This window comes from Ctenocephalides felis, unplaced genomic scaffold (genome assembly GCF_003426905.1).
Source record: "Ctenocephalides felis isolate EL2017-DRISC unplaced genomic scaffold, ASM342690v1 CF-g0.4_SCAFFOLD_01886, whole genome shotgun sequence".
Lineage (NCBI taxonomy): Eukaryota > Metazoa > Arthropoda > Insecta > Siphonaptera > Pulicidae > Ctenocephalides > Ctenocephalides felis.
The window spans coordinates 96,094,564-96,118,852 of NW_020538040.1; the positions used below are offsets into that span (position 1 = coordinate 96,094,564).

The 24,289-nt window shown below is 30.2% G+C and overlaps 1 protein-coding gene across 1 annotated transcript; it reads left to right on the plus strand.

Annotated features, from left to right (window-relative positions):
* The first annotated feature begins 685 nt into the window (after nt 1-685).
* On the plus strand, nt 686-20,339 carry LOC113375554 (protein glass-like). Its single transcript, XM_026615487.1, has 9 exons — nt 686-891; nt 6,478-6,597; nt 7,736-7,970; nt 9,880-10,086; nt 12,905-13,171; nt 13,241-13,416; nt 15,291-15,458; nt 17,082-17,186; nt 20,093-20,339. Exons 1-9 carry the CDS (start codon nt 686-688, stop codon nt 20,160-20,162), a joined length of 1,554 nt encoding a protein of 517 aa, XP_026471272.1. The 3' UTR covers nt 20,163-20,339.
* The last annotated feature ends 3,950 nt before the right edge of the window (nt 20,340-24,289 follow it).

The following is a 24,289-nucleotide window of genomic DNA, read 5'->3' on the forward strand; positions in this document are numbered from 1 at the left end:
TTTTATTAATCTAATATAAATATAATAAATAAATATTGTAGTTACAAGCGTAGCTTTTCATGAAATAAAAAATACTATTACGTAAAATAACTTTATTCTGCCACAAGCATCGTGACCAAAATAACTTTTTTTTTTCAAGTTACAAATATTTGAATTATTTGACAACTATTCATCTATTTAAGAATATAACATAATATTCTTCTTTAAAAACTCACAGTTTAATTTTCAAGCTTCGTTAGTTACACTGCACTTAATAAATAACGTATTTAAAAAGATTTGTATTTTAAATTAGCACTTATGCATAAATTATGTTTTAGTAGATAACTGCGTTAGGAAATATAATCTCGTAATCTAGTTTTATCACTAAAATATAATAACAATTTTTAACACTTTACAAAAAAATAATTCTAACGCAGGAAAGTAACTTTAAATATTTATAAATAATATCGTAAATAAAGCATTCTAGATTATTTATCATTATTACATTATTTAAATTACAGTCTCTACAATCAGATTCTTCAGCCTCCGACGTATAACAGACACATTTGTCTCTCCTTCAGAGGTGAGAGATAAGTGATTTCAAAACCGCGCAGAATCGCAGGCAGAGGGCTCGCAATTTAGTTCCACAGTGGGTCCCATTCCAAGAGGGTGGAGTTATCATTTTTTTTTTTGGAACAACGTCATAATGTATTTAAATCAGTGCGATAACCGCGCGGACGCCGAATATCACGAGTACGGCGATGAACCGGAGTACGAACGGACGCAGTATTTAGCGGACGTCGAAGGTGAAGCAGACGCCCCGGAGGCCAACGAAGCAGCAGAAGGATTCTACGAGAACGCCATCGTGCCAGACGACTGCACCTACTGCTTTGATAATAGTAACTTGTTGGGGTGAGTGATACAACTTTAGTATGATCAATCGCCTTGTTTTAATTTGTTTTCATTTTTTATGTCTTACACACTCTCCATTACTTATGATTTGTAATTAAGTTTGTATTTGACAACATCATCTCTAGATCTTTTACGTATGTTTTATTTTAAATTGCATGTGCCTGCATCTAAAGCACCTCATCCCTCTGAATTGATTAATAAATGAAGCCGATTACCGGTTTTCTTTAAATTAATATCAAACATTTTAATTGGCTTCTCGTCGTTCATCTTTCTGTCGTGTGTGAATTTGTATACTTTGTTATTTTTTCGTTTATCAAATTTCACATTTGCATGTGTTACAAGTTTGCCATTGGATTTAAATGTTGTTTTACTTTACTTTTTTCAAAATTATACGACATTGCAATTGCACTATGTTAATAAATTGATAGTACGCTGATAATGATGCATTGTAAGAACGTTAGTTGTATAAATTATTTGCTTTAACTAATGATATTTAATGCTGTTAGTTTAAACGGTATTCTGTTTCTTTTATTTTTTATGATTTTGTACTTTTTATTTTCATTTTTATACATAAATTTCATTAATATTTCATTAATATGGTACGGATCCAATAGCTGGATCAATTAATAGTGGAACTAGTAGTGTTTATTATTGCTACTTTTATGATTTTTGTTTTAACTCGTTAACATAAAAAATGAAATAGTGATTAGTGAAGTATGAAACTATGACTGGTTTTCAATAATTTAAATACTTTTTAATTATTCAATTAATTTTACGTGTAGTGCATAGAGTTTTCGTTTTGTCTTATAAAGAAATAGTATAACGAAAAATGTGAAGGTGAGTCTAGTTTTAAAATTTTTGGTTTCAACATTTTGAACACAAATTAATTTAATATGAAAACACAATACACAGTGCAATCATTATGGCAACTTTTGTTAATTTTTATTTGTAATTTTTGCATGATTGAGATATCAATACGTTGTATTGAAGTAATGTCAAATCGTAAATGAAGATCAAATTAGTCAAGGTGAGTTTCAAACATAAAAATTTGGTAAAATATGGCTTAGACAAAAAATGCAATATATAATAAAGTAATTACTAAAATCTGTGCGAAATTATCAAAACTCTCAACATAGCAACATTTTGCAATAAATTAATAAAAATTATGCAAATCTCGGTGAATAGCAAATTAAAATATAAGCAAGCGCTATTTACTAATTATTATATTTATATTCAAAATAATTTAATTTGAATTTAATTTTTATTTTTGAAATTATTTGTATATTGTGTAACTCTTTTTTTTTAAATTATATTATTATTTGTTTTATTTGTCAAGTAATTAGTGCATAATTGTTGCAGTTGCTGCTTCAACTATGCTTGTGGTGACACGCACAAGTAAGTTTAAAAATATATTTGAAATTTGATTTGATTTATTTTTATTTGCCGCACAACACCCAAGAGAAGACCTATTTTCACTAACTAATTTATAAATGTGCATTTCAATGTTATGTAAATGTTTATAGGAACTAGCAATAACTGCACTTAGACTGTTGAAAACTCGGCGTGCTAAAGAATGAGAAAATGGCCATTCGTAGCATATAATACCCATACATAAATATATGTACGATAATTGATTTGAGCTTAACGCCAAGTAAAAAACTGAAGTGGATTTAACTGAATTTAATTATAGTGTAGTAGTGTAGTGTTAATCAATGCAAGTGTATTACTTTTATTCACCTGAATTACGATCTTGACGTAGGCTAAAACTTATGGATTCAATAATTTTATAATTTATAATTAGTTCAAGTTTTAAATTGAAATCAATTATCCTACATATATACATATATATATATATATATATATATATATATATATATATGTATATATGCCTTGCTCCCAGGGGCTCAAATGGTTCCAAATTGATAAAAAACAATTCTCTGAAAGTTTTAGCTCTTAATATTAACGTTTATATAGAGCGCAATTCAATCAAAGTTTGTATGGAAAGAGCATGGAAACAATTTTGAAAATTAAAAAAAAATGTTTTAGGTATAACTTAGCGACAAATGAATAAGTTTTATTCATTTATTTGTTCGCTAAACTACATCTAAAAACATTTTTAAAATTTTTGAAAATTTTTCCATGCTATTTCCATACAAAACTTTGATTGAATTGCGCTCTATCTAAACGTTAATATTAAGAGCTAAAACTTTCAGAGAATTGTTTTTTATCTATTTGGAACCAATTGAGCTCCTGGGAGCAAGGAAATTTGAAAATGTCCATATTAAGGACCACCCTAATATATATATACACCTAAGTCTGTTTTTACACGGAGATTGGTTCCAGAAGAAACCGTGTAAAAAAAAACCGTGTAAAAAAAGACATTGATCTTATACAAAAATGGGTGATTTGTTCCTAATCTCTAAAACCTATTAAAATGAGTGAAATACAAGAATTTTTAAGAACAAGAATTCATGTTTATTTTATTAAATCAAATATATAATGCTTAGTGCTTTTCACATTTGCTTTGACCAGTAAAAATTGTTTGTACGCGCTAAAGGGGAATTCACTTAAATTTTTAAGCTAGTGTTCGCAAACTATCGATACTATCGATGGTTTCAGACTTTTTTCCTTCGTAAATACTTTTTTGTGATATGAACATACTTCGCAAAAATTAAATTTGCCAAAAAAAATTTAAGTACATAAAATTTCAAATCGTGCTAAATGGAATAAAATCGTGTAAAAAAATTAAAAATATTCAATTTTCAAACCGTGTTATTTCAAAACCGTGTACAAAAAGACCGTGTAAAAACAGACTTAGGTGTATATATATATATATATATATATATATATATATATACAGAAACCTAAATTTTCTGGGCAATATTTCGAATAAATATGAAAGACATTTTATTTAATATTTATTATGTAGCAGATGGAATCAGCCTTGGTTATAAAATAAACACAATTCATTCAGTTTTATTACTTTTAAAAAAACTCTGTACATACATGCACATTGCATAGTTAACTATATATTTAATTTGTTAACTCAATAATGGTTTTAAATGTTTGAATTATTAATTGCCTGGATTTTAATTAGTGTAAAAGTGTAGGTCATTGATGTGTTAACCAAACAATTCTATTCTTGTACATACCATTATCTGTAAATCTTAGAATCTTGCATTCATTTTTTTTTAATTTTGCAACTTGATGCTTCTACCCGAATCAACTAACTTATTAAAATATATACCAAATTTATATACTGAAAAAATTATATATACAGGGTGTCCTAGCCCTTGACGTCAAACTGAAACGGAGTGATAGTATTGACCGTAACTGTTCTGACATAATGAAGAAAATATCTCACATTGTTTGGAAATTATGAACTTTTAAGTGCAACCTGGAGGCTTTGATGAAATTATGGCCAATTTTTAGTTATTGTCGTTAATTTTTACTAATTTTGTTCATGTTAGTGCATTTTACTCACGTAGTTAAAATGTTTTACTCTCGCCGCACTTTGACTTTGTATAATATTATTATAACAAACATTTGAACTGATTGTGAGTAAAATGATGGAAATCATGTCAATATTTTTCAACAATAAATTTATCAAGTATTTTACCATTTTACAATCCTAATTAAATGCGTCAACTTTTTATGCAACTTGCCAACACAGTTTAGTAAATTTTTTTTGAAGGGGGGCAACTCTAAGTCGAGCGATTTTAAAAAAATTAAATACATAGTTCAACAAAAAGTTTTAATTCTTGAAAACATGAGGCAATTGAGTTATTATTTTTAATGTAGTCCTAGAAATGTTATTTACGATAATGCTTCCAAAATTTAAATAAACAAACTTAATAAAAGTTAACCACACTAACCAAAAAATAGTCATAATTTTACCAAATTTCTAGATTGCACTTAGAAGCTCATAAATTCCAAAAAACTTGAGATATTTTTTTTCTAAATTTTTTCAGGACAGTTAAGGTCAATAGATGACGTGAAGTGTGAACATAATTCCAAAAAGCATATTTTTCACCAATAACATGGCTAGATCTGTTTCTACAAAAAATATGTAGGAATACATATTGTAATTTAAGAATTACATATTGCAAGTTGTAATAATAGTACCGCTAAGCGTGAGAAAAATCGGTGATTAAATTTCTTCAATATACAGTTGCTATTTTATTACACAAAGCATTACTTATTATTAGTTTTATTCCTTACGAGGAATGTTTTATATTTTTATTTTTAGTTTATGATTTTTATTATTTACATGGCATTTATAATTTTTCCAGCTGCTGCTACAATGAAGGTTGCGATTTGGAAAAGAAGTGAGTATATTTCATATTTGATTATTAGATTTGATTTTGGCTTAATGATAACAATTTTTTAATTACTCCTAATTCCACAGGTAAGTTAATTATGTCGTGCATTTAAAGTAACCTAAAAAATGCGCAAATGTATAAATTCAGATATTTAATTTTTTAATAAGTATATAGTAAAATACCACACCAAATTTATCAGACAGTGACCAAAAGTTAGATTCAATATAATTTTAAATCTGTTAGGTGCATAATCCTTAATATTCTTGCTAAAATTAAAAATTACACATATATACATATACGAGTATATCACAAATAGGTTTTGGTACAAGTGAGTTTTGGTATTTTTATTGGGTTGGAGAAAAAGAAATCCATTATTTTTACGTGAACTTTAAGACTTTATTTAACATGTTTTGCATTGTCCGATTTAGGTCAAATATGCACCATTTTGTTCTATAATTTGTTGCCATTTTAATGGTAGCTTCATTATGCCTCTCTCATAAAAGTCTTGGTCCTTATTAGCGAAAAACTCCAGCAATTGGAGTTTTTCGCTCTTCCCTTGATGCCAATTTCTTATCATTAAAATAGTTTTGCAATGCAAGAAAAAGATGGTAATTGCTTGGTGCGAGGTCCGGACTGTATGGTGGATGCATCAAAACTTCCCAACCAAGCTCCTGGAGTTTCTGACGAGTCACTATAGAAGTGTGTGGCCTGGCGTTGTCCTGATGGAACACGACACCTCTTTTGTTGGCCAATTCTGGCCGTTTCTGGTCTTTGACCACGATCGCTTTCGCATAACCATACAGTCCATCGTATTACCATCTTTTTCTTGCATTGCAAAACTTTTTTAGTAATAAGAAATTGGCATCAAGGGAAGAGTGTGAAAATCAACTGCTGGAGTTTTTCGCTAATAAGGACCAAGACTTTCATGAGAGAGGCATAATGAAGCTATCATTAAAATGGCAACAAATTATAGAACAAAATGGTGCATATTTGAGCTAAATCGGACAATGCAAAACATGTTAAATAAAGTCTTGAAGTTCACGTAAAAATAATGGATTTCTTTTTCCCAACCCAATATAAAGCAGATCCAGATGTGTACAAAACATACTAGCAATTATAAATTATGTAATCGATAGTCTATCATACTGTAGACTAATTCTGATTATTACTTTTTCATTCATAGACGGTATCGATTATAACAAATTTTGCAAATTTTGATAGAGCTAATAATTATGTGAAATGATAAAAAAGTGTTTTTTGTTAGTTGCAGCGACGGCGCAGATTATTGGTCTGACGACATGTCTTCAATACCAGGACTCGCATCTTTGGATATGGATCCGTTGCCAAACTTATTCCCTTTTTCTCCATGCCAGCCAAATTATAAGTGAGTTTGCAAAATATTTATTTAGAAACTCTAGTCACTAAGACTACTCTTAATTTTTTTAAATAGCTGCGATTTGATTTTTGATTCATAAAAATTAGAATGAAATATAATATTTATACATTTTTGAAATTATATAAAGCAGGGTGAGACAAGAACTGCGATTTGACTTTGAACAATTATATTGTGAAAACCAAATCAATTATATCGCAACAAATGAAACATATCAAACAAGAAATTATTTGACTATGTTCAGTAAAACTCCCAACTAATTCATCATTATAGAAATGAGTTTTTTTTTTGCTGTTTTCCAAAAATTTGTAATCTGGTGATTTTTACCCCATAGGCGGAGTAAATTAGAACAGCAGGTGACAAACAAGTCAAATATCTTATTATAATTTTAAAGGGATTTCACAAAATATTAACTACATTATTCAACTGATGCAAAATATATATTTTATGGGTACATTTTTTACTGACAATGAGATAATACTGCAAATAATACGAGTACCTTGATCTGGTATTTTGTCAGAAATATTTATTAGCAGATTTGGAACAACTATTAATTTTATTTAAAAGTAAAATAAGTTTAAAAAAGCAATTGTACAGAAAATAATTTAAATAAATAGTTATTCCAACTCTGCTGATAAATATTTCTGACGAAATACCAGATCAAGGTTACATACAATGTTAGCTCTGTAAAAATGCACCCATAAATATAAAAATTTTCTATTTTGCATTGTTTGAATAATGTAGTTATTATTTCGTAAAACTCTTTAAAATTTCGTAAAAATAAGACGAGAGATTGGTTGCCTCCTGGCCGTCTCGTTTTACTCCGCCTGTGGTGTAAAAAGGGCTAGGTTACAATGTTTTTAAAAAAAGTAAAAAAAACACATTTTGCAATGATAATTAGCTAGGGGATTCACTGAGCATTGTCAGATAGTTGTTTGTTTGATACGTTTTATTTGTTGTGATATAATCAGTATGGTTTTTACAATATAATTGTTCCAAGTCAAATTGGACCTTTGTACCCCGTTCTACCCTATATATACTATAAACATTTTAACTGCTATGACTAATATTTTAGAGCGATATGAGTTGACCACTAAGTCCATTTCCAAATTGAACCTTTGTTTTACAGAAGCGATCGTCCTAGTCATGATATGGCAGATGTTTTATTATCACTGAAACATGCAGTTTTACGCGGAGATAGTTCGCAGCAAGAACCAATTTTACAAGGAAGCTATCAGGCGACGGGAAACGCACATCAACCTTCCATGCATGCGTCACTTTCGCATCCTGGAGCTACGGGACCTCAAACACAATACGTGAGCACTGGTCCACAAGCATCACTTTCTTATACAGTTCATCCACAAGTATGTTTTTAATAATATTAATGAAACCTTAATTTATAAATTTTGAAATTACAATGGTAAACTAGTGGGGCGCATGGCATCGTGCCTTATGGCAAATTGCTGGAACTTCCCGTACCAAAAACTATTTTTTTTTTAAAAAGATTAACATTTTTGAAAAAACTTTGCTCTGAAAAATTAGATTTTTCAGAAACTATAAATTTTTGACAAAAATTTACTTTTTTTGCAAAAAAGACTTTTTGAAGAAAAATGTATTTTGAAATACATATCGAAGCGGGTAAGCGCCGCGCCGCCGTCTAACGGATAAGCATTGGTACGGAACCCATAGGAATGTAAACAAAATTTATACTTATTGTTAAATCTCTATAAAATATCTGATAATTTGATGTGCATATGTCTAATGATCATTTTTGACCGCCAGATAGCATTTTTTTTACTTTTTTTTACTAGATCTCCGAAACCGCTAGACCTGCCTTCATGAGAATTTTATTAGTTTTTCATCTTGTTAATATAAGTAAAATGTTCTTTGAATTATTTAAATCGGACGCTCCGTTCTCTTAAAAACTGAGTTACCGTTTTTGGCATTTTTGCCCCATATCTTCGGAACGGCCAAACCTGCCTTCGCCGAAAACTAATCAGCACGTCTCCTTACCAATACGAATCAAATGTTTTTTGAATTATTCAAATCGTCGACGAAAATTTGTATCCGAACACACATACACACACGCACACACACACACACACACACATAACATCCATTTTTTCTAAGATACGCCAAAATATTCAGAAACCTCTGAAACGTAAAGATATATATATTTTTGCGATTTCTATAACTTACCCTACGGGAAGTTAATAATATCAGTTTTCATTACAGTTGTATCTTGATAAAAAAAACTAGTTGGTATTGGTATTTTTGAGGCAAGTTACATGAACTTCACGATATGTGTAAATAATCGACTTAATCAATAAAAAATAATATAACTTATAAGTGATTAAAAGTATTCCGAGTGGATTTATTACACATAATTGAAAACGGACGAACACGTTAACTTGAAGTATTTTCTAAAAGCAAATGTTCAAAAATCAATAATTTCTATAATTGAACTAGTTTCCGTAGAACTTTAATGGTTTAGTATGTTCATTAAGATCAAGTACTCTATCGTTATACCAAGTAAATCGTCTAATTTTAATTTTAACAAACGTCAAAAAAACTACTCATTTTCTTAAACTTTGATGAATTTTTAAAATTAAACTACTTGTCCTAAAGCCGTAATATTTTAGTAAGTTCTATAAGACCATGATATATATCGCCAAAAAAAGTTTCATGAAAATCGGCTTAATTTTTTTTTTCAACAGTTAATTATAAGAAAACTGGATAAATTTTCACCTAAAACTAATCAGTATCAGTCCCAACCAATCCAAATCTTTCGAACAGTTTATGATTTTTTAAAATCGATTCGGTAGTATAAACTTCAATGTAGACGAAAAGTTTTACACTTTTTCCCAAATTACAAAGAAATGGCTCGGCTGATCGTCGCACAAAAAACGCTAGAGAAACGCTAGTCCTCATCGAGATGCATCGAATGGCTTTTAAATTTTTGAAATCGGTCCAGCCGTTTGTGAGAAAACGTCGATTTACGGCAAAAAAATCTGCTCACGCACACGCACACGCATTAACACACACGCACACATACTTTTTCCAAATTTAGTCTCATTCGATTCAGAGTCGATTGAAACGTCGAGAAAACATAAAATTAGCGAATCGGATTTTTTGATAAAAACAAACTTCTCGTTCGGGAAATTAAAAACAAGTATAACTCTTTGTAGATGACATTATTTTTTGCATATATGTTATCATAATTCATCAATCAATTTCCTAATAGTATTTGATAAGTGATCGCCATCATTCCAGATGCTAATGTCGCAAGGATCGGGCAGCGGTGCAAGTTACGCCAATAGTTGTTATGATGCGACCTCGTGCGCGTCCCGGTCATCCTGCCAGCCGCCGCCTCCACCGCTTCAGCATTGCGCCGCTGTCTTCCCAAGCATGAGTGTTAACGTGAGCATGAATATGACGATGCACGGATACGAACCTAATCAACCACAATCTTGTTCACAGGTTAGATGGAAAATGTACATAAAGCTAAATTTTGAACCGCAAAGCGTAAAAATGAATCCTATTTTCAAATATCTAGATGTGATTTAGAATATTTAGAGACTACAGACTACGTAAGAATTAAAGAAAGAAGTAGAAAATATAAGATTGTTCGGAAAGTCACTTCGTTTTTTCGCTACTTAAGATTTAACTATATTTTATTTGAACCTAAAATCACACTTAAGCCCAATAATTGATTTGGGATTTTGAAGCTTATATTTTAAGGTTGGTGTGTAAAAAATTCTAAACAATTACACGCTGTAGTTTTTGGATGGTGCCACTTTGAATACGGAAAGAAATAAGTAGCATTTTCGACATATATTACTCTTTAGCTATAGAAAAACTAAAAATACTGTTTAAGTCAAAATAAAATTGATCGATGTATATGAAAATGACGTATTGATAGTACAACAGTGCTAAAACTGGTTTGCTAAATTTTATTCCTGGAATTTTGATGTCCAAGATACACCACGTCCAAGAAGTACGGTTGAAGCTAATAAAGACGCGAGAAAAACATTAGTAGATGGAAACCAGCGAATAACAATACATAAGATTCCATTGAGATTAAATTTATCAAATTTAACAGTTCATGATCACTTAAAATGTCTGGGATTTTCCTCTAAGCTTAATGTATGGTTCTCTCAAAGTTCTGATTCGCCTCTGAAAAGTCCTAAAAATGTTCAGGTTTTGAAGCGAATTGTCACTAGGAATGTCAAATTGGATGTAAAGAATACAATATACGCAATTGCCCATAAAACAAAAATGAAAAACCTGATAAAAACAATTGCAAAGCTGAAATTCGCCAAAAAAAAGATGATGCAGTATGTTCGGTGAGATTTTAAAGGTGTTGTTCGTTTTTCAGCTTTTTCGAGATAACATAACGGTTAATGTATTAATTTTATTTAATTTGCTAATAAACAAAATAATGTAATTCAATAGAGAAGGTCAGAACTAACCCACAAGCAAGTTAGCATAGCAAGCATACGAGTAGTACTGCATCAAGACGACGAAAGATCTCACATAAGTTTGGTGCATCGCCAAAAGCTTTTTGGCTTTTACATTGGGGCATAATGCCACATTCATCACATTCTCAAAACCTGCTATCATCGGACCATTATTTGTTACGGTCACTGAAAAAATTTTAGGCGGTAAAAGATAGAGGTCAAAAAGCACTTTGATCAGTTTTTTGCCAATAACGATACAAATTTATGATTTTGGAATTATGCAATACCAGAAATATGACAAAAGATGTTCGATCAAAATTGCCAATATATACTTTGTTAAAGTATTTGTTTATTGCACGAAAATTACGTGCCACAATGTCTACAAAAAATGAAGTTACTTTCCAAACAACCCAATAATATAAACTATTTTACCTGTCGATTGAGAATTTTTTTATATGCGATGATTCCGTTTTCAGATGTAAACCAAAAATATGAAATTTTAAGAGTTCGATTTGCAAAGTTTCAGTTTGTATAATGAACTTCTCACTTTAATATGAATTCTTACATTTATATGTATAATATTTATTAGAATTGATTAAGTGAGTGATTGAGTTTAATATGTAGGGGAAGTAAGGACAAAATGACATGGTTTTTTACCAGTAAGATAGAATTTTAATTAAATAGAAACTATTATAACATATTTTTAAGGAAAAATGCAACCTATTACAAATACCATTTTGTCGATATAGTACATACTGAAAAAATAACATATAGGGTAAGGACAAACTGAGACCGTTTTATCTTCTTTGAGACAGTATCAGTAGCGCATGAACCATCAACCCAAAAGGTACAAGTCATACATTGTAACTAACAAATACAACTATCTATCTAAATAGTGTGTTACCAGCGCAACTTGCTCTGATATTGATGAATATGCTTGTCACGGCTCGATTTTAACGACTAAAATTAGTTAGAAGCAGTTTTAGATATATGTAATACAAAGAAAAAATTATGAAATTGTAATGAATAAAAATGTATTATGAAAAACAATGGTACCCCGATTTACGAATGACCTGACATACGAGTGTTTTGAGATACGAGCTACCAAGAAGCTAATGGCAAAATGAATATATGAAAAAAATTGTTTGTTGAAACAAAAATTTTCCAATCATAGAAATATTTAGGCTGATTTATAACAGTGAATTATTTTATAGTTAGTCACTTCAATTAATTTCATTGTATTAATAGTACTATTAGTATTAATTGTACAGTTATAAATGTTGGTTTTGCGTTTTTTGAATTTTTGCATATGTACAAAATATTGTTTTTTTTATAAACGTGGATCCAAAGAAAATGGGTCTTTTGAATTAAAGCTAAACTTATTAAAAAATATGAAGATGTCGATGATTTACGAGCATAATACAGAAGGAGTTGATAAAGAGTATAGCTCCAGCTCAGAGCCTTACAATAATTTATAAGCAGCTTTCTAAGATTGTGGATAAAAATAACCCCGAAAAAGTTGCAATAGCAGCGGAGTTGTTCAACAAAATATGTCTAACTCATTTTCGCAATATCATAAAGAGGCAGGAAAAAGCAATCATTAAATTAATAAATAGTACATTTATTTTGAATATTCAAAAAATTTACAGTGCTGGTATTAAAATTGGAAACAAATTAATGGTATTTATATGAGAAAAATTGCTTTGAGAAACGAGTGATTTTATCTACGAGTCTGGTTACGAAACTAATTCAACTCGTATGTCGGGATATCACTGTATATAATTTAAAGTATTATCAATAATAATAAAATAATAAAATCTTTATGTCGCTTCATTCAGATGCAATGGGGAACGCAAGCTTCGCCTTCTATGAATGTAATCTACCCGCCTCTAGTTAGTCCTGCGCAATATGGTCATGGGGGAGCCACATATTCATTTACTGCAGACTTCCGACCGCCGCCAGGAGCAACAAGTGCAGTCAATACACAGAACAATGTCGAACCACGATTGGTCGGTCAACAAACACCACAATGGCATTACGCAGCAGCAGCAGCTGCGGCAAACGCAACCGCTGCCCAGAAGCAGGGATATAACATACATAGTACAGTGAGTGAAATTAGTATTAACGACTCAGAGTCGTATATAATAAAAATGCATTCTTTTTATCGATTTTAGTGCCATCAAATTAAAACTGACATACAGTCATTATCAGATGACAGTCTTCATCTGGATAGTGGAGGCGGAATAACAGACATGCGTCCGAACATGTGTCGCCTATGTGGCAAGACGTACGCACGCCCTAGCACACTTAAAACCCACCTCAGAACGCACTCTGGCGAAAGACCATACAGGTAAAATAATATTGCTAGTGGTGCATGGCATAGTGCCTTAAGGCAAATTGCTAGAACTTCCAGTATCGTAAATTGAAATTTTTAACAAAGCTTTATATTTTTTGAAAATTTTAAGAAAATTAGATCTTTGAGATTTTTTTTAATTGACTTTTTAACTTCCCGTAGGGTACGTTATAGTAATCGCAAAAAAATCGAAAATGAAAATTTTTGCATTTCTCGACGTTTCAAAGGTTTCTGAATATTTTGGCATACCTTAATGTGTGTGTGCGTGTGTGTGTGTGCGGATACAAATTTTCGTCGACGATTTCGAGAACACCGATCAACCGATTTAAATAATTTAAAAAACATTCGATTCGTACTGATATGGAGACGTGCTGATTAGTTTTTGGTGGAGGCAGGTCTAGCCGTTCCGAAGATACGGGGCAAAAAGTGCCAAAAACGGTAACACGGTTTTTGACGGAGCGTCCGATTTTAAAAATTCGAAAAACATTTTACTTGCATTGACACGATGAAAAATTGATCAAATTTTCATGAAGGCAGGTCTAGCGGTTTCGGAGATCTAATGAAAAAAGTAAAACAAAAAGCCATTTGGCGGTCAAAAATGATCATTAGACATATGCACATCAAATTATCAGATATTTTATAGAGATTTTAACAATTGAGAATTTTTTCGAAGTATTTTTTTTTCAAAAATGTTAATCGCTTTTAAAAAAATAATAATTTTTGGTACGGGAAGTTCCAGCAATTTGCCTTAAGGCACGATGCCTTAATTGCCTTAAGACAGAATTCCACTTATAGCTAGTTTGATATTTTTTTTATTTTTATTTTTTATAAAAAATTGTTAACTTTTTTTTTCAAAGCAATCGCGCTGCATAGCTTTTATAGAAATGACATATCAAAGTGCGTAAGCACCGTGTCGCAGTCTAACGGATAAACAATGGTACGGAACCCATAGAAATATAAACAAAATTTAAAGTTATTATTTAAATCTCTATAAAATATCTTATAATTTGATGGGCATATTTCTAATAATCATTTTTGACTGACCAATGGCATATTTTTTACTTTTTTCACTCGATCTCCGAAATGGTTAAACCTGCTCTCTAAAAATTTTTACCAGTTCTTACTTCGTCAATACAAGTAAAATGTTTTTTGAATCATTCAAATCGAATGCTCCGTTATCTCAAAAATTGAAGTACCATTTTTTGCACTTTTTGCCCGTATCTTCGAAACGGCTGGACCTGCCTTTACCAAAAACTAATCAGTGCATCTCCTTATCAATAGGAATCGAATGTTTTTTGAATCATTCAAACCACTTGAACCGTATTTCTGAAATCGTCGACAAATATTTGTATCCACACACACATACATCCATTTTTCTAAAGTATGCCAAAATGTTCCGAAATCTTTGAAACGTAAAAATTTTCATTTTCGATTTTTTTGTGGTTACTATAACTTACGGGAAGTTAATGTCGGTTATTAAATAACCGATGTAAAACATCAGCGCAGACGTTTAGTCACCCTCCGTAGCATTTACTAGTTTTTTTTTTTTAATTTTCATTTTAAAATTTATATTTTGATTGCTTTTTTATCATTCTATTTAAATATATGTGCTTAATAAGCTTGTCCTAAGAAGTGCCTCCATGCGAGTTAACCACATATTCTGTCAGTTAACCCCTTCCCGTGCTTAACGAATCTAGCTCATGATGAAAACTTTGGCCCAAAATGGATATGACAAGCTAGGCTCGTGAATAGATAGTCGGCCCAAACGCATTCGTCACAGCACTTGGGCCCAAGTTTCGTCGAGCTAAATGGAACGAGAAGGGGTTAATAAGTTTTAATTATTCCTTTCTAAATATTGTTACTTCACACAGGTGCCCGGAATGTAGTAAATCATTTTCTCAAGCAGCGAATTTAACAGCACATGTGCGAACGCACACGGGTCAAAAACCGTTCCGATGTCCTGTCTGTGATCGACGATTTTCACAATCGTCCAGCGTTACCACGCATATGAGAACCCACTCGGGCGAGCGCCCTTACAGGTATTGAAAAAAAATAAATATATGTATATTTATCCAAATAAATAAATAAATATATATATATGCATTTTTTAGATCTTATCCGCACGAAACAAATATTTTCAATCATTATTAGAAACAAAATATATTGACAAAAGCAACAAGTGCAATATTTACTTTTGACTAAAATCAATAGCATTTTAATAAGACGTATTAATATCATCAGAAAGTATTATTTAGGGTTTATACAAAAAGTGGCATTTCACAAAACCGGTGTTCGAATTAAATTGGTTTTGACCGGTTTTCGAATTTTATATAAAAAAACAACTTTTGCTCGAATATTCTATAACACAAAAAAATTAACGGCCTTACTGTAATTTAAAACAGTTTTTGAATGTTCAACTTTATGAATAGTAAACAAATTTATTTTAATTTTAATTAGTAGAACAAAGAAATAATAGTTGATCTGGATTAAATACTTTGACAATGATTATTCGTTATTCATGCATCATTTTCACATATGGCAATATAAATATTTTTATGATAGGAAAAGAAAAGAATTTGAATGAATAAAAATAATACATTTTTAAATAAAATACTTTTAACTTTTAATTAAATAAAAAAAAATTACATTCATATTGATGCATACTTGTTAGTGTCAATTTTAGTTCTAAAAACAATTTAAAAAAATCCCGAGTTTATTCGATTCCGAAAAATTTTAATTAATTAATTTTAAATATTTAATTATTTTTTGGTTTAATGAAATATTTTGTTATTTAGAAGTGTCCTTTGTTTACTCACAAAATTTTCTGAAATCTAAAATACTCTTTCACTTGCAACTAAATTAGGCTTGATCGTTTTTAAAGCGTGATATAATAATTCTGAAATTTTGTTCTTTTATTTGTGGCTTCCAGAGCTAAAAAATCTTTTTTTAAAGTTTGAGTAGAGCAATCCACTCTTTCAACAAGAAATCACATTGATTTAAATTAATGTATACGTTGATGTAATAATCTAAATTAATATTAGACAAAAGATAATACAGAACCTTTCAGGAAACTATAACAGACTGATATGATTCCAAATTTTATCGAACCGATATGATACCAAGTGTAAAAACGCTTGCTTCCATCTTGTATATTTGTCATTTTCTATTTATACAGTAAAAACCGTTTTTTTTCCACTAACAACCGGTTTTCGAATTTCATAATTTTCGTCAAAAAACCGGTTTTCAAAATCGGTTTTGGAAAATCGGTTTTGAAAAATCGACAAACCCTAGTATTATCAATCGTTCCTTATTTAAATTGTTTCAATATTTTATACTTTCTCCATATATGTATATGTTCTCCATATATATGTAGTAAAAAGTAAATGTACTTATTGTATCTTTTGATCTCTGTAGTTTATCTTTATTCAACTAAAATTTACCCTAGTGCTAATTATCTGTTATACTATTATAATAGTAATAAATATATATACAATAGAATCTCGCTAATCCGACACTATTTAAAACCAGAGTGTATTAAAAACCAAATAGTAGGATTAGTAGAATGTTTTTATTACTAGATTATATATATATTATATAATATCAATTATATAATATATATATATATATATATATATATATTATATAATATCAATTCTTTGCAGATGTCGTGCTTGTAAGAAAGCCTTTTCAGACAGTTCTACATTAACAAAGCACCTACGTATCCATTCAGGTGAAAAACCCTACCAATGCAAACTATGTCTGCTAAGGTTAGTATTTTACATAATTCGTTAGTATTCTCATAAAAATTTTTTCTACTCAAGTACTTTTATATATTATAAGTAACAATATATATATATATATATATATATATATATATATATATATATAATAAAAATAATCCTGCATGTGGAAGTTATGGCATGTGGAAATTATGGCTGTGAGCGACGTTTCGTGGACAGTAGGCGCCGTACCGAAATGGTTAAAAAAAATAATCACATAATCATATTGAATTCAATATTTAACCAATTTTCTAACCATCTTTCACTGACCTAGTTACGTATTTTCTTCTTGAGGGATCGTTCAAGTATTACGTAAACAGATTATTACAATTATTTATCCCCCCCCCATCCCCCTTGTCAGCAAAAGTAAGCAAAGCTCTTACCCGCTACCCCCATGCTTACGTAAATATTTTGCAATTAATGTAAAAAAATAAAAATACTACCTATGACGTAATCATCATCCAGACTCCCCTGTCCCCCATGTCAACCCAAAATAAGCAAATCAACAACCCCCCCGCCCCCCTATATTGCTTACCTAATACTTGAACGGCCCCTGAACAGGCTGCTCGAAGCGAGGTCGAACTAGGCACTCCTGATTCAGGTCCAGTCGTTCTAGCCACTTATCTACGGACGAACCTAAACTTTAGTAAAAATATATTTTATGGATATACACACTACGTATACGGGAGAATCCGATTATAATTAGTACTCCCCCAACCCGCAAAAAAAAAAAAAACATAATTCGTTAGTATTCTCATAAAAATTTTTTCTACTCAAGTACTTTTATATATTATAAGTAACAATATATATATATATATATATATATATATATATATATATATATATATAATAAAAATAATCCTGCATGTGGAAGTTATGGCATGTGGAAATTATGGCTGTGAGCGACGTTTCGTGGACAGTAGGCGCCGTACCGAAATGGTTAAAAAAAATAATCACATAATCATATTGAATTCAATATTTAACCAATTTTCTAACCATCTTTCACTGACCTAGTTACGTATTTTCTTCTTGAGGGATCGTTCAAGTATTACGTAAACAGATTATTACAATTATTTATCCCCCCCCCCATCCCCCTTGTCAGCAAAAGTAAGCAAAGCTCTTACCCGCTACCCCCATGCTTACGTAAATATTTTGCAATTAATGTAAAAAAATAAAAATACTACCTATGACGTAATCATCATCCAGACTCCCCTGTCCCCCATGTCAACCCAAAATAAGCAAATCAACAACCCCCCCGCCCCCCTATATTGCTTACCTAATACTTGAACGGCCCCTGAACAGGCTGCTCGAAGCGAGGTCGAACTAGGCACTCCTGATTCAGGTCCAGTCGTTCTAGCCACTTATCTACGGACGAACCTAAACTTTAGTAAAAATATATTTTATGGATATACACACTACGTATACGGGAGAATCCGATTATAATTAGTACTCCCCCAACCCGCAAAAAAAAAAAAAACATAATTCGTTAGTATTCTCATAAAAATTTTTTCTACTCAAGTACTTTTATATATTATAAGTAACAATATATATATATATATATATATATATATATATATAATAAAAATAATCCTGCATGTGGAAGTTATGGCATGTGGAAATTATGGCTGTGAGCGACGTTTCGTGGACAGTAGGCGCCGTACCGAAATGGTTAAAAAAAATAATCACATAATCATATTGAATTCAATATTTAACCAATTTTCTAACCATCTTTCACTGACCTAGTTACGTATTTTCTTCTTGAGGGATCGTTCAAGTATTACGTAAACAGATTATTACAATTATTTATCCCCCCCCCATCCCCCTTGTCAGCAAAAGTAAGCAAAGCTCTTACCCGCTACCCCCATGCTTACGTAAATATTTTGCAATTAATGTAAAAAAATAAAAATACTACCTATGACGTAATCATCATCCAGACTCCCCTGTCCCCCATGTCAACCCAAAATAAGCAAATCAACAACCCCCCCGCCCCCCTATATTGCTTACCTAATACTTGAACGGCCCCTGAACAGGCTGCTCGAAGCGAGGTCGAACTAGGCACTCCTGATTCAGGTCCAGTCGTTCTAGCCACTTATCTACGGACGAACCTAAACTTTAGTAAAAATATATTTTATGGATATACACACTACGTATACGGGAGAATCCGATTATAATTAGTACTCCCCCAACCCGCAAAAAAAAAAAAAAAAAAAACCGGCGATAACCGGACGATTTGCAAAACTTAACTTCTTAACTTCAATTCAACAATTAGTTTTCATTTTCTAATACTTGTCTATACTCTAGTGTATCAAATACTAGAAAGTATTATTAGAATATCAATCAAATATATTTAAAACAGATACATAAATAAATATGTATAGTAAGAGTATTAAAAAAATCAGTACTATAATTATAATTTGTAATTTTCATATTAAATATGAAGTTTAACTTTCATTTGTTTACTAAAATTTAGTATAATATAAATATCTAGATAATGAATAAACAGAATATGCATTCTAATTTTTAATTCGTGGGGACCGCACCAACGGTTCTGACCAAAAATAGTCTATTCCAGATAACACATCGTTTGTCCACCGGTGGCCGCGCGGTCCTGTAATGTTAGTACGTTGTGTTTGTGTACCACCGGTGGACATGCGATATTCTACGTGTAAAAAAAATAAAATTGCCATCTTCGCTTATGGCGTGCCTTTCAAGAGCCGGCTACAAATAGTGACATTTAATAAAATGTTAAAGAAATTGGTACTGATAGTCGTCACACAAAAAGTGTGTTGACATATTGGTACAAATTGGAATGATGTAAAATATTTAAAATAAGTCCATATAATATTATTATTGAGAAAATATATATAAGTTTCATACGATATTTTATTTTTCAGATTCTCACAATCAGGGAATTTAAACAGGCATATGCGAGTTCATGCAAATAATTCAATATTGGGCGCTTGACATACCCGATCACATTATATACTAAATTCTTGATTTACCGTTCAACGATGAATTTAGATTTAAAATAATTTATACAGAGTTACATTTCATGCTCATTTTGTGATAAAACAAATATATATAACAAAAAAACATGTATATGAAAGGCTACAGAATTTAATCAAATGTTAATTTTAGACCTACCAGAAATAAAGATCCAAATTATTTGTAAATATGATCAAGAATTTTATTTGATATCCCAGAATACTTGATAAGCACAATTGAATAACTTTTTTACCTATAAATTAAACATTTTGACTAAAAAAATCGAGTGTTTGCCAGTTGAATTACTAAGTATAAAAAAAATATATAATAATATAATAATTTATAAGTAGATACTTTTGACACTAGTATGACCTGTGAAACAGTATTTAGTGTTTCCGCATAAAGCGCCAAAATTTGAAAATAAAATGCTAACAGTAGCCAATATGCACCGTTTTTGTAGGTTGTTATTGTACCTAGTACATAACATATACTATATTTTAATTCATAATAATAAAAATCCATTATTAAATTAAAATATAATAATAATTTCAATATATCATTAAATTAAAAATGCAAAGATTGGTAGAAATTTAATTAAAAAAAGGAAATGCCAAATGAAACCAATCAATAAAATAGATAACTATATAACAGAATCTGTAAAAAAGCAAAAATTTCATTAAATATTGAAATAAATTTTCAGACACTTGTATCATAACATTCACTATATAATAATTAATTGTAAAATTACATTTTTAAAAAATCAAAAAATATTGCACGTATAAAACTCTATACAATGCAATTACTATTATAAATGATAAATTTATTACGCCACATAAGTTCGGCACTTTAAAGGATGTAAATCCGAGTCAAAAATTACTTTTAGAAAAACCCGCGATACAAGGTAAAAAGCCAGGACTGTCCCAGCCAAACTGGGACACCTTAGTAGATTTATTGGAAAAAATTGCGTGAAAAATCAGTTTTTCAACGCTATCTCCTTTCCGACTCATCTTACAAGAAAATAACTTTATACAAAGTTAAACTAGGCAAATTTTACTATAATTTATTCAATAAGGTTTTTATCTGTAAAATCAATAGTTTTAGGGTATGTGCGCCGCAAAGTTTTTGATGCTCACGCTGCCATTGGACCTCCCGGTAAATAGTCGCTCTTTGCACTTGAACGCATTCTCTCTAATAAATAATTTCAATGTTGAATTAATCTTTTCTGCGTAGGTCTGACCTAAAAATAACATAAATTAATTACTTTTGTTTTTCATTTTTATCTTTGCTGATGATTGAATATTCAAAAAATAAGAATCAGTATAAAACAATGCTCACAGAACACATAAATAACCTTCAGCATAACATCGATTTCTTAAACCCGAGTACATTACATTTTGAAACCAATATATTTAAAAGAAGATTTAGTGAAGGTTGTCTAATATCGTTAAGCAATAAAGCAATCAACAAGAGACTTGACAGCTATTCGCTCTGCAATGATTACAAGATATTCCTCCATCATCTATTCAAACAATATTATTACTGAATGAAGCATGTCCCTTTTTTATTACTTCCCGAAACCACATGTTTTTACCAGTTCGCACATTTTTTTAAAAAAATCTTTCATTCAGCGTTTAGACTTCAACAACTATGTACACAAATTTAGTTTTTTAACTCTAATTCATAATTAGTTTTAAATTTTTGAACTACTGATAGCTTGGTGTTACAATTGTGTTAAGTAGTGTAGCGTTTAATTATTTTTGTCTGTAAGTAACTATCTTCAAGTCCAATATGTTGTATCCATTTTCTTTTCTAAATTAGTTATAAAAAACTTTTTAGTTTTCCACTGAATGACAGTCTCGATGGAGACTGAAACATGGATTAATAAAGCTGTTTTCCTAACTGCTTTAGTTTTTTTTACTTGGTGATATTGCCTGACTTAACACACTCGTTTTAATATATGTACATTTATATACACATATAATACATATAATATGTATAATAAATGATGGTCTTCAATGATATGAGAGCACCACAATCAATAATTTCCTTTGCCCTCCCTTGGTTATTTTTACCATTTGTTATTATTATTAACAATTCATTATCAATAATTATGTTTTTGCTTGGATGGATTTTTTTTTTTTTTTTTGAACTTCGGGTAATATGCTTCCGTGCTTCCAAGCTTTCATGGTCTTGTTCGACTGTTCCCTGTATTTTTTCTTTTTCGAATGTATGAATGCTGCCTTTCAAAAACATATCTTGGATTAAATTATGGAGGATATCTCAATATGCCTCGGATAGTGCAAAGTACACAACTTTACTCACATTTTTGTCAAATGAAACTATCATTTTTCTTTTTACATCATACAAAAAATGATAAAAAATTCATGGTGTTGACAAGTTAGATGTATAAATGTTAGTGCTAATTTCTAGTGTTCTGTACACATCTTTAGATGTAACCTACCAACGTTAATATCCACTTATTATGACATTAAATTGAATGTCGAAACGTTTGGAATTAAAGATTAATTTATAAATCTTTGCTTTTTATTCTTTAATGTATCGCCCCACAAGAACTTACTCACATATATACAGTAGAACTCCAATTATCCGAACTCCGACTATCCGAATCGCCGATTATCCGAATCGCCGATTATCCGAATCACTTTCAGAAAAAAAATTGCCCAAAAAAATGGTTGAAGACCGCATAACAGCTTACATTGACGGAGATGTTTAAAAAACAATGATTTTTATTTCTAAACTTGTACATAAGTACATTTTATTTATATTTAAAACATGTGAAAATATCATGTTTCTTTCATTTAATTCAATAAAAAAATAGTGCAATATCAAAACGTAACTTTCTTTCTCTCCAATGGCAATTTTAAAAAAAAAACTTTGATTACCCGAATATTTGATTATCCGAATGGGTCCCGGTCCCCATTAATTCGGATAATTGGAGTTCTACTGTATATATATATATATATATATATATATATATATATATATATGTGTGTGTGTGTGTGTGTGTGTGTATGTGCATGTGTATATATATACATAATAATATTTCTCAGCATTTGCTAAGGCAATACATTCCCATTTTTCGTAAATTATCAATACAAGAGCCATAAAAAATGATTTTTGCCTAAGTCCGTATATTGCCCGCATCTGGCCGACAGAACTTTCATTACAGTGTGTTATAAAGCCTTGTGAAGTCAAAAACATTCACAAATCATCTGATACTATGGATGATTGAATTTTCTGTTTTTAACACTAAGATTAACAAATTGTAAGTACTTTTTACTCTTTATATTTTTTTCCCCCAATTTAATTGTTTTAGTTTTTGAATTTTATTTTTAGTTTGCACTGAATGAGCTAGGATTATAACTGAAACATATGGATTAAAATGAATTTTTAAAAGAAATTTGTTTTTTATTGACATTATGCCCAATTATTAGACTTTTTAATATATATATATATATATATATATATATATATATATATATATATATTATATATATTTGATGTGTTGCCTTACAATTGGAAGAATTTACTCATATATATATATATATATATATATATATATATATATATATATATATATATATATATATAGATATTTGAAAAGCCTTGAATTATATAAGTTTAAAAGTCAGATGTTGAATCAATAATAAATGTATATATATTTACAGGTGTGACATCAACAAAATTATATAAATATTTTTATTGATGTAACGCCGAACTTTTTAACTCAATTTAAATATATCAACATCAAATTTAAGACTATCCAAATATATATATATATATATATATATATATATATATATTTATGAGTTATTTTGTTTCGGGCAGTAACACCAAGTAAAAAAACTAAAGTAGTTTTAAAATACTTTATTTATTTTTAGTTTCGCTCTTCATCGAGACCGTCATTCATCCAATGTATTTTTGTATAATTAATTTTCTTTTTTCCACTGAATGACGGTCTCGACAAAGACCGAAACGTATGGCTAAATAATGTATTTTAAAACTGCTTTAGTTTTTTTACTTGGTGTTACTGCCCGAATCAAAATAACTCGTCAAAATATATATCAACACCAAACTCACATACT

Excerpts from the sequence above, each read along its gene's own strand:
- LOC113375554 (XM_026615487.1), top strand. The coding sequence starts at position 686 with ATGTATTTAAATCAGTGCGATAACCGCGCGGACGCCGAATATCACGAG. Across the intron at positions 6,598-7,735 it reads CCATGCCAGCCAAATTATAA|AAGCGATCGTCCTAGTCATG; the intron begins GTGAGTTTGCAA and ends TTTGTTTTACAG. Across the intron at positions 10,087-12,904 it reads AACCACAATCTTGTTCACAG|ATGCAATGGGGAACGCAAGC; the intron begins GTTAGATGGAAA and ends CGCTTCATTCAG.